General features: G+C 39.2%; 1 protein-coding gene across 1 annotated transcript in view; it reads right to left on the bottom strand.

The window, feature by feature from the left end:
• LOC119124618 (neural-cadherin-like) overlaps nucleotides 1–20,174 on the bottom strand; it is a 77,325-nt gene that overhangs the window by 15,768 nt on the left and 41,383 nt on the right. The window contains exons 13-26 of the mRNA XM_037254761.1: nucleotides 18,289–18,538; nucleotides 17,118–17,245; nucleotides 16,477–16,663; nucleotides 14,312–14,455; nucleotides 12,705–12,988; nucleotides 10,609–12,217; nucleotides 9,893–9,986; nucleotides 8,867–9,051; nucleotides 7,897–8,126; nucleotides 7,145–7,422; nucleotides 4,605–4,819; nucleotides 2,608–2,735; nucleotides 2,142–2,269; nucleotides 311–434 (exon numbers count right to left, since the gene is read on the bottom strand). Of these exons, the coding sequence (XP_037110656.1) occupies nucleotides 311–434; nucleotides 2,142–2,269; nucleotides 2,608–2,735; nucleotides 4,605–4,819; nucleotides 7,145–7,422; nucleotides 7,897–8,126; nucleotides 8,867–9,051; nucleotides 9,893–9,986; nucleotides 10,609–12,217; nucleotides 12,705–12,988; nucleotides 14,312–14,455; nucleotides 16,477–16,663; nucleotides 17,118–17,245; nucleotides 18,289–18,538 (3,984 nt within the window). The remainder of the gene's footprint in view (nucleotides 1–310; nucleotides 435–2,141; nucleotides 2,270–2,607; nucleotides 2,736–4,604; nucleotides 4,820–7,144; nucleotides 7,423–7,896; nucleotides 8,127–8,866; nucleotides 9,052–9,892; nucleotides 9,987–10,608; nucleotides 12,218–12,704; nucleotides 12,989–14,311; nucleotides 14,456–16,476; nucleotides 16,664–17,117; nucleotides 17,246–18,288; nucleotides 18,539–20,174) is intronic.

Below are 20,174 nucleotides of genomic sequence, written 5' to 3'. Positions count from 1 at the left end.
CTATCTATCTATCTATCTATCTATCTATCTATCTATCTATCTATCTATCTATCTATCTATCTATCACCCTGGCAAAAAGTTCCATCACTAATGTTACATTGCTTGTTGACTACAAAGACAAAACTGCTAAGAACACACTCTACTGCTGCACAATCTTGAAAATACATTGGAAATAATTTTAACATTATTCCCTCTAACCATGATTCAAGTTAGCAAAGACAAAAACAGAGTATGCATACTTTAGTCCAACCACCATTTCATTCAGCACTCTCTTGTGAATTCGAACAAAGCGCTTCTACTGCTGCATTACCTTGCTGTCCAAACGTAGGTTTCTTATACATCCAATATAATGTTTGTGTTGCAGCTGTGGGTATTCATATGATATGTTCCTGTTGACCCCTCCGAGCTGTAAAACGTGACTTGCATCCAGATACCTGGGACAAGAAAATAAATAAAAGTATCAATATATGTGTGAACCGAATGTAATTTGAAAAGGCATTGCAAACAGCAAAACCACAGAAGCTGTCAACACTGAAATGTATGGTTTCATTCTTTACTCGCTGAGCCTGTCATCACTTTTACTGCTTCCTGACAACAAAGGTCACATTTTGTTCCTGTTCTGTTTCATTTTGAAAAATAGCTGACAACAAGACCACAAACCACAGTATTTCATAGAACTGGAGAAAGGAAATGAAAACAGACTGTATATTCTTTGTTACATGCACTGATTTTAGGGAAGAATCTATTTAGTATATATAGTTATGTATTCAGGCAGATTCCATAAAAATGAACAAAACATTTTCATTTTTAGACATTGCTTTTCAGTAAAGTGCAGTGATCTTTTTTACAGCTTATTTTTATGCAGCTGTACAAGAGCACAAACCAGTGCCAACTGTCGGCTAGTCCCAAGCCAAGGTAAATACAGAAGGTCAAGTGAGGAAGGGCGTCTGGTTTAAAAGTGCCAAACAATTTTGAGCATTCATCCAAAGAATTCTATACGGGCCCGGTCGCGGCTCAAGTTTACAACATCGGCGCCATTAACCTACAGGGCACCGGTGGAAATTCATCTACATTGGGTCGAAGGCGGAAAGACAAAAAGAAAGAACAGTCTTGACAAGTTGAATAATGAGACTATGACAGGAAAAGATAGGAAGTTGCTTGACATGAGCTGATGATTAAAAGAAAGGTTGATTGGGCTTCAAATTGTTTTACCAAGGTATAAATGGGAACAGAAAATGGAGTCAGTGTTATCTTAAAGAAAAACATTTACTAGTTAAGAATGTCCTGGAGGTGAAAAGTGTGTCACAAACTTGAAATTGAGGATATTAAGTTTAAAGTAATTAGAAATGTCCCACAGGTAGTGTGTCAATGACATGAGCGAGAGAAATTCTGGAAGGAACTCGATGAACCAGATCTGAGCACCCCGGTGGAGGGAGAATTTGGTTTGGTCCAGATTCTAATGAACATGTTGGTAAAGGAAAGAGGGATGATGACGAAGACATGGGCACGTGTTATCCAAAAAAGGAACTTAGTTGCCAAAGGATGCAAATTGGCGGAGTCAGCAACTGCTTCCAGAAAAGGCTAGAACAAAAGTTGACCTACAAGAGTGGCAGCAGAAGCACGCAAGCGGAAGAAGAAAAGAAAAAGCTGCTCTTGACACCATTTTAGATTATTTCAATTTTAAGGGAAACTTGACCCATATCATTGGGACAGAAAATGGATACATATATAGATAATGGTTTAGTTCTAGCCACACGTGTGTGTAGGACAGCTTGAAATGTATTTCATGAATATAATTTATCAGATCGCAAAACTATGTTGTCTTTTATATGGATTTGCCCCGACAAAGACTGCGGAACTAGACGCATCATAAATACAATATGAATACTCCACATATATGTGATGAATAGCTGTATTTTATTGCTATAATACAGTGTATGTTTGGGTCATTTCTTTCTCTGTGGCCATGAACAAACAAGAATATAAACAAGTGAATGTCTGGAAGGTTTTCCGGCAATCTCTTGGTTACTCACCCGCCTACATAGAAGTTAACTATACTTCCATAATACCCTTGAGAATACAGAGTAAATCATTTGTTTGTCTTGTGTGTTCTCTTTTATGCTGTTTTTGATAGAACTTACTTCTCCCGCTTGGGTGTTATCCCTCGAATTTCACAGGAAGAACGGTCCTCTGTCATCGCCCAAGAATCCACGCCTTCTGTCTCCATGACAATTGCAGTGGAACATCGATCCAGAGTAAAGATCACTTCCTTAAAATGGGGACATGTACAGTGAATGCCATGCTACTGACACAATTGTAGAAATCCCTTGTTTGTTTTGTTTTACCCTTCACACACAAGTTAGAGAAATGTACTTATTAAAACACCTTCTAACAACATAGTAGACGTTTGAAAAAGGTGGCAAGTGTAAAATGCATGAAATAAATTGTATGCATCTGTGTAGTCTTTAAGAGGCGGGGCCTGGTGAGATGGCCCTTATATTTAACAATCTGGAGGGAAGTTGGTTCAAGCAATAAAGAGAGCAAAAGTTTGCGCTTGACCAGCCAGTCATCTTCATGTGTTAACATCATAAATATGATTTTTCTTACTTTGCCGTTGCTCCTCACATCAAGGCGATGCCAGCGTCTGTCAGCCAGTCCAGCACGGTTTATTAACTGGAGAACAAGAGTACCAGAACCGTGGTTTATTTTCAGACTGGGAGCTCCACCAATCACCTCTGTAGGGAGGATATAAATCAACATTAATATGCATGAATAAAAACAATTATTAAAATAACAACCAGATAATATTTCCACAAGAAGGCAAGGTCAAAAAGAAAAGCATTATGAAGGAATACATGATGAATATCTTGATTATGCATGCAGGCAAAAGTCTCATGGGACGAGGGAAACTACACTGTATAGAAAAACAAGCATATAATTTGGAAAATGATGTGGACAGCCATGAACCACAGAGAGAAAACTAAAGCAGTGTTAGAGAAAGAGTGAAATCCTCTTGAGACTTAATTCCTCCAAATACAACATACAAGATAAATCACAAATGGCACTACTTTGATGAAAAAAGATCACACTTTTTGAATTATTCTATTTTTTCTTCTAGTATATATGGAGGCATAAGAGCTACATTTTTAATGCATTGTTTTGAGTGGATGTAGGATGGGTACTTCAAACCTGAAACCTATTGAGGAGCAGATGGTGTGACTAATGACCAGTGAACATTGAGAAAACATTTCCAAACCATTTAACAAAAGGAAACTCACAAGGAAGCAATTTTGCACATGCCAAAAAATGGACAGAATGAGAAAAACAACGGAGTTGCAATTCATAATTAGTTCTCTAAAATACTGGGAAATAGTTCATAACAGGATTGGACAATTTCATTCAGACAGCCAATGCGGTTTTAGTCAAAACATTGATGGTTTTTATTGCAGATAATGCAAATGTTCACTGTGCTGGGCAAAATTTGCAGGAGCTTTTGGAATCATAAATGACTAAATAAGAAGTGGGTTAGCTTGAATAAATTATCACAAAATTTGAATAAAATGAAATACATGCTGTTTGGAAAGTAACAGCAAAACAAGCTCAGCATATGATTGACAATGTCAAAGGTTGTATGCGTAAATGAAAATAAATGTTGCAGCATGATTTTAAACCACACAATTTAATGGAAATTGCATGCTAATTACATCCAATCAAAGCTGGTGAAAAGCATCACTGTCATAGGGAATGCAAAACGCATCTCTGACAATAGATTAAGACACATTTATTTTGCATATATATCCGAATTATTGTGTGGAACGGTGGCGTATTATCAACAAATGCTACTTAATTTTTGGGGGGTGGTGGCGGGGATTAATCAAGAGGCCACTCAGAGACAGTAAATTACTGGCCCTCAGTTGCCTTTCCATGATTTATAGCATTGTTATTCATGTCAACATTTTATATTCTGAAATGGAGGCAAAAATGGCTTACTGGTAAGCATGTCTGCCTCCAATTTCAGAGTTTGTTGGTGTAAATCCAAGACTTTCAAATGAAACCAAAAAGGACTTGCAATATTTAAGTACCGTATTTGAGAATTTTATCTTGGACCAACTACAGTACTTGAAAAACTAACTTTAGTTCAAATCATGAAATCTGTCCATGTACATGTGGCAAGAAAAAGTCGACTGCACGTAGTTTGCAGTTGTGCAAAATTGCAGTGCATCATACGAGAAGCTGTCTGATAATTTGATTCCGTCAGTTCTTATGATGCAATAAAGTTGAACACCATTAAACCACAATAATTCTCATATTGTTGAATTAATGCCACTAATATTTCCAATTAAAGTCAACTTTATTTCTGTAAAGGCACAACTTTTGGTATATATTTTTTATTGGATCTCATTCAGGTGTCGGGTCACATTATTGAGGCCAATCAATATCAAATGTCAACAGTGCAGTGACAAAAAAAATAATTAAAGCACCTCATATATGCTGAGCTCTGATACTATCCAGTAATTAAAGACTCAAACTGAAATCCAAGAGTTCAAGCAATTATGTTCCAGAGGCTCCGCGGCACACATTTAATGACTGAGACCCGCCTTTACCTATTGCCATGAAGTCTTCAACATCTCCAGGCAGAAGAGTGGCCAACGGGCCGGCATACAGCAGCAGTCCGTCATCTTCCTCTGTCATAAACTCCAGGGAAAGATGGCTATCAAAGCATGGCTTTATGGGAGGAAACCAGGCGTAGCCGTTGCCAAGGAAACTACGTCTTGTCTGCTGGCAGTCCGGACCGTCATGCTGAGGGAGGCATCGGCACCTGCAGCACCATGAAGAACGACAAATCAGAAAAACAATTGAGGTACCACAAAAGGAAAGTATCTGTGTTGAAATCTTCACACCAATTTTCTTTGCCGAGTGAGACCTTGTTTACACACAGACAAAGTAAACCGTGGACTTTGCCAATAGGTGGCAGAAAACATACTACAATCAATTGATCATTAGCCTCAGAGGGCTTTGGGGATTGCATTAAATCATTAAATACTTGTGTGAGTGTAACATGCATTTATTCAGGTCATCACAGCAACTGGAGACAGTTCATGTAAATCAAGAGTTCTCATACGTAGTTGGTTGAGTTTAGTGTGAAAGAACTTGAGAGCTGTGATTGCAACACGATCAAACTATTTGGGGTTGAAACAAAACAGGGATTTGAGCTAGACCAGGTTATCCAACATAATGTTTTAGATGAAAATCTAACTGGTTCCATATCCACACTCTCCCTGAATCTTAAAAAATACTTATCCATTGAAATGAATGGAAATACCAATTGTTTATTCCAACCCCCCACCCTCCAAACCAACAAAGATTGATAGTCAAGCCTGACATCATTCATACCCCATATACGTATATATCTGCACATTATATGTTCACATCTCAAGTTTGATCTTGCCTGTGTTCGTGGTTCGTATCTAAAAAAAAAAAACGTAACGGCTCTTCAGTAATGGTGTTTTGTTTTTATGTTCTCAAAGTCTAGGTTCCTTGTTAAATGACCATGTTGGTTAAGATGGATAAAATCATAAAACCTCAACCTCAGAAGAGTCATGCCTCAACGACAAACACCTCATTTAGTCACCGTGATGGAGGAGATTGACTGGTTGATCTCTTCTTGTCTCCTTCTCTGGCGGTATGTGAGACAAGGTGGCTTTGCTGATAATGTCACACTCATCTATTTCCATGCAACGCCTGAGGAGTGCCGTGTGTATTGAGGCTGTTAGGGCCACATTGATGTTTATTCTGCAGAGGGCGATGCATGTCAGGAATACTGATCTAGCTCACCTATATAGATGGCTTATGCAGAGCGAAGTGTTATGCATACATATGTTCACATCAAGCAGGACCTCTCACTCTTTTACTGCTCAGACTCATGAGAGCCGCTACCTGAGTAACTCAACAGAAGTGATACTGTAGTTTTTCACCTCCGACTGACATTATCTAATCAACTGCTGTCTGGAGCTGCTACAACAGTAGCAAAAGTTACATTTTAGGCTTTACTGCATTCATAGCAGAGCATATTCAGCGCATATAGGGTGATATTCTTCTCACATAACAAGGGCTCAATGCAGCAGAGAAGCTACAACACAGCCAAGTTAAAATAAAAAAAATAAAAAAGAGCAAATGGGTTTTGCGCATCCATGCTTTGAAGAATATAGCTCTGACAAACTGCTCCGTAAATGGAATTAAATGTGATTTTCTAAAGTTGTGAGCAGAGAGGCCCCAAGTTGGATTAATCCCCCTGCCCTATATTTATTTAATCTGAGCATTAGTGTTAACATGGAATGTACTGCATGCTGGAACCATTGAGTCCAAAAGAGACCACACATTTTAAAGGTTTCTCGATAATTACAATCATACTGTGGAGTTTTACGGGTTCTTTCTGTAACATGGAAGAAGTGAACTTTGCAGCAGTAATAAAGAGGGGATGTAAATGTAAAAAATACTTTTGATGGCACAGCATTACACTGGTTAGCACGTCGCTTCGCAGTTCAGAGATGAGGGGTTCCATTTTGGCTTCGGCCATGTGGTGTGGAGTTTGCGTGTTCTCCACGTGCCTGTCTGGGTTTCCTCCAGGTACTTCAGTTTCCTCCCACGTTCCGATTGAGCACTCTAAATTGCCCATAGTGGTTCAAATAATGGATAGATGCATATGGCACGTTTTTTTAAATCCCGCTGCTCCATATTCAATTGACGACAGAGCAGAGAAGTTTGCAAAGTCAGGTCAAGTTGCAAGTTTATGTCGTGGGAATTTGTGTCAGTAATTCTAGCCTCATTCATCAGGGTGTCTCACTGTTAAGCACGTATCTCCCTGAGCCTTGAGTGTTTGGCAAATTATGCCTTTTCAGCAGGGTTCCTAAAGGTTTGCAAACAGTTGTAAACAGTTTCTTCTTGTCACAAAGACATCAAGAAAAACTAAACCATTAAAACTGTTGACGAATGTCTTTGAGACCAATTTGGACTTTGAATGGACCCTGGCGTCATTCGGGCCACACACAAACCATCGCCAAGCTTTGCTGCTCAATGAGATACGGGGTTTAGTAGATCTTAGTAGGAGACTAGAGAAGAGCAGTTACACTGGTATTAGGCTCACCTGTATCCGTTCTGGGTATCGATGCAGGTTCCCCCATTAAGGCAGGGGTTACTGGAGTAAGAGGAGCAGCTTTGATGAGTCATTTCTCTGGCTATGCAACCACAGAGGGCTGAGGTTGTCACCTTTACGGAGACTAAGGATAACTCATCAGTGTCTACCAGGGTAGGCGACTCGCTGATGGTCAGCTGCGTGGTGCAGCCACCTGATGCCTCACAGTCAGCGTGCACGCACTCATCCACCTGGACTTGGCTGACATTAGCACTCAACAGCAACTGCAGCTGCAGAAGAAGTAGGTAAGAAAAGGAAAAATAAAGGAGACATCAATGATTAACAAAATGATTGTCAATGAACATATGAGGTTTAGTATCTTCTGAGTTGACAGTGATGTGAAGTCCCACTGTAATGAACATGGGGGGGTTAACATGACTTTTGCAGCATGTCACGTGAAAACATCCTCTAAACTACATATAACATATTGTTTGAATAATCTAAAAGGGTTTGCTAAAGCAGCGGGGTATGTTTAGGACTGACAGGGTAATTAAGAAATGCAGTACCAAGCAGTAGAAAAAGGCAATGTGATAGAGACATTTTAAAACGGACAGGAAATGGATTGGAAAAACAAAGAGGCAATAAAAAAGACAAAGTTTTATGTGGGCAGAAATTGCCATTTTATCTCTTCCTCTCAAACCCCCAATTGTACTGTGTAGTATTCAAGCACTTTTTTCATCTGTCATACAAATCAGGATAAATACCTTCTTCTTTTGTGCAGCAAGAACCCCATGCAGCTTCTCTGAGTGCATGAAGCCTGTATCAGACAGCACATAGAAATGGATGTCTAGTGTTTTCTCCTTCCTATCGGCAATGCTGAAAATGTTAATGCTGCCCGGTCTGACAGACAGGGTCTCAGACAGGAAGTCCCAGAGTGTCTCCAGCTGACTCTTCCTCTCGACATGAGAGTCGATAAAATCTCTTGAGGTTATGCCTTTGGGAAACAAAGAGAGGAAATGTTCGTGGGATATGAATGAATGACTCGTCAATGACAACTAGAGAGTAGATCAAAGTCTCAGAGCATTCCATTAGCACAAGAGGAAGTCCAACATCACATACTATTGATCCACCTAAATATGTCCATATGCCAAGGTTGGCTGCAAATCAAATGGATATGTTTTGATTCTTGAAGGAAATGTTAGTCCCTACATCAACAAAGAGTGGGCCACAAAAAAACCAAGACCAATTTACGGAGCATTTAGATTATGTAGCAAAGTCTAGTCCATCTTTGAGGCCACCTTCCAATAATATATGGAGAATATATCATCTTTAATCTTCCAAAATGATAATGACTTGTCACAGAGGCTTCCATAATAGCCTTTGAATCTGGTCCCCGATTGGCTTTTAAATGTCAAGGACTTTACCTGACACAGCCAATTTGACCTTTATAACTCTGATTTGTGAAGGCACTGACAGAAAAAAATGAATACACAAACTGTTACAGCAACTTCAATGGATGGCTTACAAAGCTTGATTGATCTTGAAATCAAATTATTAAAGCTAAAAAGCATGACATATTAGTTTAATGTTGGATTGAAAATCTGCTACTCACTAAGTGAAAAGTGCCACAATAATTACATTTTGCTGACTCTCTCAGGATGAGCCTTAATAAGAAAATAAATAAAAAGAAACAAGATGTGAATTTTTCATTCATTGCTCCAGGACGTAAATTACCAGTCAAACGTAGAGAGGCCGATGACCGAACTGCTTTTTCCTCCAGCTCTCTCACATGAACTCTAACCCCGGATATCACGTCAGGCCACACACCATCAGACACCTCAATCCTCATCCAGTAACTCCCTACTGGCGTGTTCTGTCGCATAGTCAACACTCCTGAGCTTTGGTTCAAACTGAAATATCTGCAGATTGAAAGAAGAAAATTCAGGTTGAGAGGAAAATGGGATGTTACTTTGTTGTTACTAACAAGAAAATGATTAAATACACAGATAGAGAGACTATGTATAATCCCTTCCAAAGTCCTGCTTGGAGAGAATTTCGGCAGCCGCCGCTAAATCTGCGCTCTACCGTGCACCACACTATTTTAATTTTGTATATTAGCTCTTGCAGTGATGGAAAACACCTGATGGAGGGTATCCTTAAAAGTAGTTTTTTTTTCCTTCCTTGGAATTGCTCCTGGAGGATGAGTGTCTAGATTCATTTGAAAAATACAAAAAAACAACATTAAGGAAATGGGAAAACAAAGGCTAATCCTTTACCCCCACAGGCTTCTAAAAGAGCTTGATAGTTGTCATGGTAGCTGTCAGACATTGTTGAATGAATAAACAAATATGGAATTGGTATTTCTTATCTGATCTTCTGGTTTTTGAATATTAAGCATTTGCTTAAGATCCCTGGAGGAGTCGCACTGAGCATATGCTTGTCACGTCTCTAAATATCATTGACCGTATGCGGGCTCCAATTTCTTGTAGTTAGTAGAAAACGACTTTCTTTAATGCTAATCACGGTTGATGTTCACGATTAGTATCACTTTAAAGTGTACATGAATGTGAAGATGCATGAGCGTAAGCATTTTTCGAGTTATGTGTCAAGCCAATTTATTCCAGTGAAAAACATTCAATCTTGCCTTGTGCGAAAACAGGCTGAAATCAACAAGACACTAATAACTAGCGGCAGTTAATCTTCACACATGGGATGTAGGTTTTCCTGAAGAATGCAATGATTTCTAGTGGCAGATCTTACTTGGCTGCACTCGTCTCGAGAGTGTAGGTTTTGTTGTCCCAGTCATCAGGGTCGAGCACATACACCTTCCCCAGGGTGACATTTGCCGTCCTTCCTGTTTATGGCAAACACACAAACACACATCCATTCTTTTGGGATGAGTTCTGATGATGCCCACACTTATCTCCTTATCTTGCATTCTTGTCTACTTATTATGATCAGAACTGTGGAGCCCACTGCGAGGAAGAATAGGCTCCCAGCGCTCCACTTCAGAGAGTGTGGAGCATCAGGAAGCCGGCCTATCTGAGTATGGATTATGTTATTATCAGGCTGCAGTGCCAGAGTAGCTGACTGTATCTGAGTAAACAATGGCAGCCTGGATGAGTCACAGTGCTGTGTTTTACCATTACCCACACATTCAGGCAGTTTTGCGTACAATAAAATACTAAGAATCTTACTTAACCAATTTACACCAAAGTATTACTTCTTCATCTAAAAAAGTCAAACATCGTAATGATGATTCTGCATTGAAATCGGGTATTCAGAGGAGCTTTGAGTTACAAAGAAAACACAACAAACTATTACAATGCAATTGGAACTGCACACTTACAAATCCAGACTGCACAGAACAGTTATGGCAGTAAAAACCTTCACCTTCAGATGTACCTTCATTATTGGTATTATCAATCAGTTTGCAAAGGGAACAAAACAAAGGGAAAGGGGAAAGAGCAACTCACCCCTGTGGCTATACACGTAGATATCTTTCTCTCCTCCCTGATGGGCATTATCATTCTGGTCACCAATAGTTATTGTGAGTGTACTTGTGGCAGTCATTGGTGGATAGCCGCTGTCAGTCATAATCACTGGCAAGAGGAATTTGCGTTGCCTTTCCCTGTCGAATCTTCGCAGCGCTGTAAGTGTGGCTGAGCCATTTCCATGATCTTGAAGGTGAAAATCAGCCAAATAGGCTGAAGGAAGGGAGATGATGAAAGGAGGCCCGTGCTCTGGGGTATCTCTATCCAAAATCTGAAGCAGTGTTGAGCTTGTGTTGAGCTTGACCACTTGAGGTGCCGGACTGTTTTCCCAGATTACAGGACTGTAGTCTGTCTCTAGCTCTGGACCATTGTCATTTACATCTATCAGTGACAAGTAGACCATTACACTGGCAGTGAGTGCTGGTCTACCTTGGTCGGTCGCTATTACAACCAAATCATAGTTGGCCACGGTCTCTCGGTCTAGTGGCCTGGCGACTGTGATAAAACCAGATGGGCTCACTGTAAAATGTCCATATGGGTCAGACTGGGGAAGAATACTGTATGAAATCTCTCCATTCGAACCTGAGTCAGAGTCGGTAGCCTCCACTTGGATGATAGTGGTTCCTACAGCTACATCCTCGTTCAAAGGAGAGAGAAGATGAGAGCTCTGGGCAAACACAGGGGCATTATCGTTCTCATCCTCAACTATAACCAGGCACTGGATGAAGCTAGAGAAGTCGGAGTCTTCTACTTTGACAGTTAAGTTAAACCTTTGCTCCACTGGCTTCTCAAAGTCAAGCTTCCTCTTCAATCTCAGGACACCCATCTGATCCTGTCTGTGGCTAACCATGTAGAACTGCTGCTCTAGGTCTCCATCTATCACAGAAAATGCCAGTTGACCGTATGGGCCGGCATCAGGGTCTGTGGCCCCCAACTCCAGAATAATAGCGTCCACATCAGCATTCTCAGGCACACGAGCACTGCACTTGTCTTCCTGAAACTTTGGTACATGGTCATTAATGTCTGTTAAGGTAATGGTGGCAGTTGCTGTATTTGTCATTCCACCACCATCGCAGGCCTCCACAACTAGCTGGTGACTGTCCACTAACTCCCTATCCAGCCCGTCAGATGCCACTGATATTGTGCCAGTGCTGGAATCAATTGTAAATAGGTCTTCATTGTTAGTGTTCTGTACATTTTCTATGATTTGGTAGGTGAGGATTGCATTTTGGCCTACAGCAGCATCATCAAGGTCCACTGCCGTCATTTCCACAACAAAGGTTCCAGGAGGAGAGTTCTCCTCTATGCTACTAAGGCAATTATCTGGCCAGCATGAGAAGATAGGTGCATTGTCATTGATGTCCCACACATTGATAATAACATCTGTAAAACCAGTTAATCCCTCGCCCTCCTCGTCTGTTGCCATGACAACAAATCGCCAGACAGCACGCTCTTCTCGGTCCATAGTGCGCTGGGCATACATCTCGCCCGTAATGTCGTTGATCATAAAGTGTGACTCTGCCCCTTGGCCATGAATGGAATATCGTATGGCCCCCTGATCTGCATCCTTGTCTGGGTCAGTTGCTGTTACCTGCAGAGATAAAGACAAAAAATGGATTTTCATTGATTTTTAGAGAGCAGATTAAAAATACTTTTACCGCTGCCTGCAAAGGAGCCACAATCACTTAAGAAAAATCTCTATTATTTTTTAAGAATGCATATCCAACTTTTTTTTTTATCTATTTGATAATGGATGAAGATGCACAACTCTAGCAGACACAAAGCTGTTTTGAATTTGTGTGTTACATAATTCAGAAAAGCATATAGCGACACACACAAGTAACAAAGTACTGATCGAGGATTATTCCAGCTGTGTCGGTAGAATGTACTGTATTGTGTAGCAATCCATCTCTTTTCTATACTGATTGTAATGTATAGGGAGGTGAGCATTTCCCGATATTACAGCAAAAAGAGGAGTCACAGCACAGACAGAGACAGACAACTATTCATATACACTATACACACACCTATGGACATCAATGTAAAACCTCTCAGCACTTGTAATCCAAGTATCTTACCTGCAGCACAAAGACTGGGGACCCATCAAGTTCCTCTGTGACTGATCCATAGTATTCATTCATGGAGAACACCGGTGCCTCATCGTTCTTATCAACCACTGTTACCACCACAGCTGCGTAATCTTCCCACTTTCCATCTGAGGCAAGAACCAGCAGTTTGTACCTCTTCTGCTGTTCATAGTCCAGTGGCTGTGCAATGAATATTGTCCCCACCTCTGGCTCTATGTCAAAAACACCACCTTTGTTGCCAGACGTTATTTGGTAGCGCAACTTGGCATTGGCACCTGTGACAGGAATGACAAAAATGCATGAAAATATGAAATGGCTGTTCTTATTCTGATGATAAACAAATGTAACTCTCTGCAAGAAAAACAAATTGAGGTCGCATTTTGAGGAGGAAAGATAGATTAAGATGGAATAGCATTCAGAGTACTTTTTTCCCCAGTTGCCAATAAAGCATGTCTGCAAGAGTGACGTTGTATATTTTATGTCTGGAACAAAAATGCATTACACCTCATTTCCTCCAAGATCTAAACATTAGTAGGCCAGTTTTTCATATATCCCTTTCTTGTTCTGAATACTTTATAACATTGAAACTTTGTACCTCATGTTCCCAGGTTTACTACCACATTAATTTGAAAGAGAAGACTAGACAAAAGAAAAGTCAAACCCAAAGACTGCAGTGAGCTGAATGTACATAGTGACCTCTGAAACAATTCAATCAAATGGCTTGACATTGGATGAGATCAAATAATCTCCTGGAATGTACAGCATTTGCTTTCAATCACACTGTTGGGTTAAAGTAGCTCCAATCCCATGTAAATACTCTAATCTGTACTATTAACACAACCCAAACTGACAAAGTGTGCCCAGTCTCCCACTGAGGCCTGGCAGGTTTACAGCGGTCAACCCCGGGGATGGATTTTTTTTTTTTTTAAACAAGATAGACTGAGCATAGAGTGCAACAGTGTTAATATTGGGGGTTGCTGTCCACAACTATCCATCATTAGTGATGCGATTCGGTCTAAGATGCACCCCCACTCATCATAAATACTAGATTAAGAGACCTAAATGTGTCTGATTACAGGATCACAGTCTACTACTATATGGAAGATGAGAAACTGCTTTATTGCTTAAATCCCACCCACCCACTGAGTGGGAGCTTGTCACTCTTTTTTGGAACATATGTGCATCAGTGCATTACCAAACCGTGAGTGCTTCTAAATCCACTGCATTAAATCAGTGTCAGCTAAGTGATTTCATTTGAGTTGAGATTAGATAGTACTGATCATGGGGCCATTTTATGGCACACTCTTTTAACTGTCACTAAAGGGACTCCACACAACAGACTCCAAATATAATTGTTGTATTTTGGGGGAGTGCCATTGAAAACAGTGGTTCTCAAATGGGGGGTTGTGTACCCCTGTAGGTATTTTAAGGCACTACAAATATTTAACAAAGAGTACGTCACTCAAAAAAAAGGTTGCTGTTCTTGAAAATAATAAGGTGAACAAAATGGTATAATTTTTTCTGATGCCTTTGGGTTTCATTTGAGTCTCATTAAATCTTCTTTGTTCCTCCTCACCCAGTTTCCTCATCAGGCATACCTTCATCGTCATCATTAGCACTGATAGTGACAACAGCCAGACCAACATCTGCGTCCTCATCCACGGCCACTTCATAAAGTCTCTGAACAAAGGCTGGCTTGTTGTCGTTGACGTCACTGATGAAAACACGAACATATGCCGCGTCTGTGTCACAAGGATAGAATGGCAAGAGAGAAATCAGAAAAATCACAGGACAAATTTAGGTTCCATTTTGACAGATACGTATGTTTATCATGTGCGTTCTTCCCTCGTTAAACTTCAAGAATCATTGTCAAACAGAGGAAATTCCATCTGACTTGACAGAATGTGACTTGTTGGCATGAAGATCTGGCGCAGCGGTATTATAAAAGCTCTGACGCAAATTATATGAACTATTGGTTTTAGTATTGTTGGCTAACAAATAAATGAAGCCAAGACTTTTTAGCAGACTCCAGATTTTAAAAAAAAGTCTGTTAGTTAAATGTTCATAAGTTTACAAATGTTTTTGCCTCATCTGTACCTTACTCATTCCATCCTCATTACACTGTCGACTTTTTTGTTTAAAATAGAGTACAGTATTGTTGGCGAACAAATGAACGAAGCCAAGACTTTTTAGCAGACTCCAGATTAAAAAAAAAGTCTGTTAGTTAAATGTTTATAAGTTTACAAATGTTTTTGCCTTATCTGTACCACACTCATTCCATCCTCATTACACTGTCGACGTTTTGGTTCCAAATAGAGTACTTTATCTCCTCACCAAGACACATGGGTGATATGTTCATTTAAATGCGCAGGAGAAAGTGACAATAGTGGCGTTTTCACGTTTTTTTTACAGGCCCCCTGCCTTCTACTTGTGTATCCCAGGGGTGATGAAGAGAGACAGGTAATGTTTGCAGAGGAGATGAGCCCTTCTAGATGTGGGAGATACGTCACATAAGGCAGATTGCAAATGCTAAGCAGGCCAGGCAACCCGAGAGAGAAGGCTTTCCTGTTTCAAAACATCAGACTTGACGCATAATACCATCTTCACAAACATTTGCAAAGAATCACTTTGAAATTCGTCGTTTTCATGTCACTCGAGATACAGAGAGAGGATTGATAATCCTCAAAATGCTACTCAGACAATACTGTAAACAAGCACACGCTATATTAGTTGGAAAGGTTTGTGGTGGAAATTATGACAGAGTGGAGAAATTTCTCTGCTGTTTGCTAAGGAAAAAGCATGAAGCAGCATGGTCATGGTGGAAAAATACATCCAATTAAAATTCACCCTTGTGAATGGGTGAAAAAGAGAAGAAAAGGAATAAGAAAATTATAAGAAAAAAACTCAACATTGGATTTTGATTTTTAGGCAAAAAAACGTCTGGAACTTGCAAAGGGCAGTGGTTGATTTGGAGGTAACAGTCTTCTTAAGGGCCTTGGAATTTGAAGTGTTTGTCGTATCAAAAAGAACAGATACATAATGCCTCAAGGATTTGTTTTATGTGAGACAAAGTATATCTGAGACATTCCATTTATCATTGCAAGATTATGAAACTAGGTACAGTTATGTTCCCAATAATATTAGTGACTTTTAAAAAGTGAGTAAAGTTTAAAATCTTTACGATAGCATTTTTTCTCCAGAAACACAATCCCAATCAATAAAAATATGAAGAAATCCATTTTCTTGTTTCTGAATAAGTGGAGAACAACAGGACAGTGAGGCTGTTCATACAATATCAATGACTGCATTTTTCTTTACAAGAGCAAACGTGTTGGATAATCTGAAAACTATACAATTTTGCTTTTCTTGGACTCAATAAACTTAATTATATAACCACCATGAATCCCTTCTCTGCTATGTAGCAACTTCTCGCACATCCTAGGAAAAAATAACTGTAAAATACTGTAAAAAAGAATAATAACATCATTGTTAGTTTTTTTCTAAAAAAAAATAATAAGTCTTCCTAGACATCACTTAACATAAATGTTTCTCTTTTTATAAATCTGATATACCTGACTTGATATATATATCTGTTATTACTGTATGGCAAAAAAACTTTGACCATAAAAACAGATATACCTTCATAGGTTTTGGAGTATTTTATTTTCATTTTTACTATTTAATTTTGTCCCTTTTGTTTCAGATGGGCACATTCTAACACCCTATTAATGAGCTTTCCCTGAATACAACTTACATTACCTACCTGAGTTTGGTTGGTTGTTTTTGCCAGGTCGAGCAGATTCTTGTCCATCCAATGATTGGACCTCCAACAAATAGGAGCTGCGGGCCTCACGGTCAAAAATGGACTCTGTGTATATGATCCCAAGTTTGGGTTCGATTTGGAACAAAAGGTGGTCACCACTGCTGTCACTGAGCAGAGAGTAGGTGATCTGTGGATTAGAGGGAATGTGGTGATGAACACTATAGGTTGATTTTGATAAATAAATTGCTAAAAGGATCATGTCTCAAGGAAAACATATCGTCATACTGATCGTCTTTGTGATTGGCTAATATTGTCACTGAAAATTACAAAGGGTCCACATTACATTAATTTCTGGAGAGATTTTAGGGATGTTACAGAATTTAAATCAACATAAATTGGACATAAGTGGAGCAGTGCCTAAAATGTTTTTAATGTACTGGCGTCATTTTCACAAGTGAACTATTTTTAGAACAGACTGATAATTTATTTAATAATTAATAATAATAATTAATCATTTATTTACCCTATTATTTATTTATTTATTCTTAACAACACCCTAAAAATGTTTAAGAAAAAAAAAGATAAATCTTCAATCTACTTTTGTTTACCCACATAAGAGAGTGAAGTAAAGAAGTACAAACCTCCCCATTGTGACCCAGATCTTTGTCATGAGCTGACACCTGGAGAACTGAGGTTCCTATCTGGGCTCCCTCTGTGACTGATGCTTCATAGATGGACGATGTAAAAAATGGTACGTTGTCATTCACATCTTGGAAGAGAAGAGACAATTACAGTTCATTTTCAGAAAGTAATTCAGTTCCAAAAATCCTGCAATCATGTTCGCCTTTTAGATATTGTGGGAGTGACATTTCTTCGAGTGCCTGTTTCAATGCAGGTCTACAATTCTAATAGAAAATGCTCAGTTACTTTTGTTTTTGCAGAATTTATGAAGCTAAATGTTAACTTACATTTTATTTTATGCAAATTGACATAAGTGGTGAAATTGTTGCAGGATGGAAATGAAATCAAATTCAAAATTTTTTGGTGGGATTTGTTAAAACTTACATACACAGTGTGCTCTCCAGAAAGAGCAAATGTGAGTCTGTGGGCTATTAGGGTGAATTTAATGACGTATCTGTTTGAAATACTGACAGTCCTCTTCTTTTGGATATCCCAAAAAGATGTATACACCTTTTAGCAGCTAACTCAAAAGTTTGTTTTTTTCTTTGCAGATTAAACCCATCGATCCAAATGATGGCAGCCAGACTAAACTTTGAAGAAAGAAAATTCATTCTAAAATGTTACTGGAAGCATGAAAACGCAGTAGAAGTGCAAAGACCATTTAAGAGGATGTTTCAAAAAGAACCAGAGATAAGTTTGAAGCTGATGGAACTGTTCAAAAAGCATTCCGTTCACCAGACCTCACACCACTAGACTCGGGAAACTTGACCATTGCAGCGTAGATTGACATCTGGCCTTCTTGTTCACCTCGGGGTCACCAATTGTGGGGATCCAGAAATTGACGAGACGAGATAATGGCGAGTCACGTCTGTTAACTCTCCGCAAAAAATGTGACTGTTTACGGAGTAAGCTATTCCGTTTCATCCCTTTCATTTACACATATCAGCCACTCATTTTGATCTCAAAAGTATGTATCACTCTCTTAGTCCCTGGTGAATGTCTCTGCTTGTGGGTCAACACAGTATGCTATACAGTAAACAGTTTGTAGGTGAAAACCTACTCTGCCAAATCTCATTATATAACATAATTTCACAAATGTGTTTTTGCTAAGGACAGACCAAGCAGTCATACCTGTGATGTTCACATAAACTGTTGTGAAAGCTGCAAGCGGCACTGCAGCCACGTTCTGTGCTCGCACCCGCAGAGAGAAAAAGGGAGTAGTTTCATAATCAAGAGGCTCAGACACCAGGATGGAGGCAGAGCCATCTTCCCGATTGGGGGAGAGGTAGAAACGAACTGGCATGTTAGTTTCTGGGACCATTCCATCTTCCAGATTGTAGGTCACCCTTGGGTCACCAAGCTGAGAAGTTGCCTTGATTGTCTGAATGGAGACCAAAGATAGAAGAGTCAGCCTTGATGTTAACACAACAGGAACTTGATGAAAAAACCATAGTAAAAATCACTATAGCCTACACAGAGTATCATGTATTGATGTAATGTAATTGTAATTCCCCCCGGAATCAATACACTAATCTATCTATCTATCTATCTATCTATCTATCTATCTATCTATCTATCTATCTATCTATCTATCTATCTATCTATCTATCTATCTATCTATCTATCTATCTATCTATCTATCTATCTATCTATCTAATGTCCTTAGTCTCACTTTTTAAATGATGTCTTAATGAGCGGTGAATGCTTGCAAATTTTGAAAATTTGGGGTTTGGGTCAGGGTTCCATCCATCCATCCATCCATCCATCCATCCATCCATCCATCCATCCATCCATCCATCCATCATGCTCACGAGGGTCGTGGCTGATCTCATGGAGCCTACCACAGCTGATTTTGGGCTGTAGGCATTAGTGCATTAAAATGCATTAGTTGTTTTCAACATTTTTGAGACAGCTTATCAGTGTAAAATATAGTGAGGAGCAAACATAAAGTTGTTAGTTGAACAGCTGGAGGCACCGCGAAACGGCATTATTTCAGAGAAGTAATCAACTCTTCACTGTGTGATGATGTTGTGAAACACTGTGTATCCCAAAATCAGATTATGGGTCCTCAAAGAGCAATGAAAATTGTTCAATTATTGACTGACTTAATCAAAACAAAAGTTTGTTTTGATCCCAATAGAATTCAAGAAAGTGCAGAATTAAAGTGGAATTATGCTCACCCCCCAGAAACACTGTAATTGAATCAAACAACACTTCGAGTCACATCAAATTTAAGTCTTAACCTTCTAGTTATTTTGTCTTGGGAAAGTCAATTTAAGGTTATTTCAAATCAAAGCACGGACCTAGTCGAGTCACCTTGTTAATGCAGCACTTACCTGGAGTTTCTAGTCATCATAGAATGAGAAGACCAATGAAGTCACATACTGATATAGTAATTGGCAATCTACTCTATCTTACCTGAATGGACTGTATGTAGGCCCTTCAAGATAATGCACTCACATTCAACAATATTTCACAACATAACTTCAAAAAATCATCTAAAGTAATAACCGAGTGTAAATCAGAACTTATTTTACACTTCAAACAACTTCAGTTTTATTTCTCAAACCCCAAAATAACCTAACAGCAATATCCATCTGTTTGCAGAATATCTCAGTGATAGCGCTACCGTTTTACAAATTGCTGCATTTACAAAAAAAGGTAAAATATGAGTTGTGTCTTCTCGTTCTACTCCCTTTTCAGTTTCTGAATGATTGTTTGAATTGCAGTTTAGAACTTTTTTAACTGTTTTACTACTTTGTTTACGCAGATGTTTTAATTCACAATTTCTAGCCTTATTGTATGAATCATAATCTTGACCAAAAATAGGCATGTGGCTTAAAAGTCAAAGCCTGAAAGTCAGCAACCCAAAACCGTGGGCCACATCAAGCAAGTCTTAGTTTTGGCCAGGTCATGTCACAAATCATCAGAACAGCAACTTGAGTTGCAATGACAAGTTTTTGTTGTTGTGGTCCAAACAAAAATATAAACTACTTCCTACCTAAAGTCTTAGCTCA

This window comes from Syngnathus acus, chromosome 6 (assembly GCF_901709675.1).
Source record: "Syngnathus acus chromosome 6, fSynAcu1.2, whole genome shotgun sequence".
NCBI lineage: Eukaryota > Metazoa > Chordata > Actinopteri > Syngnathiformes > Syngnathidae > Syngnathus > Syngnathus acus.
This window is presented reverse-complemented; position numbering and strand designations above follow the sequence as displayed.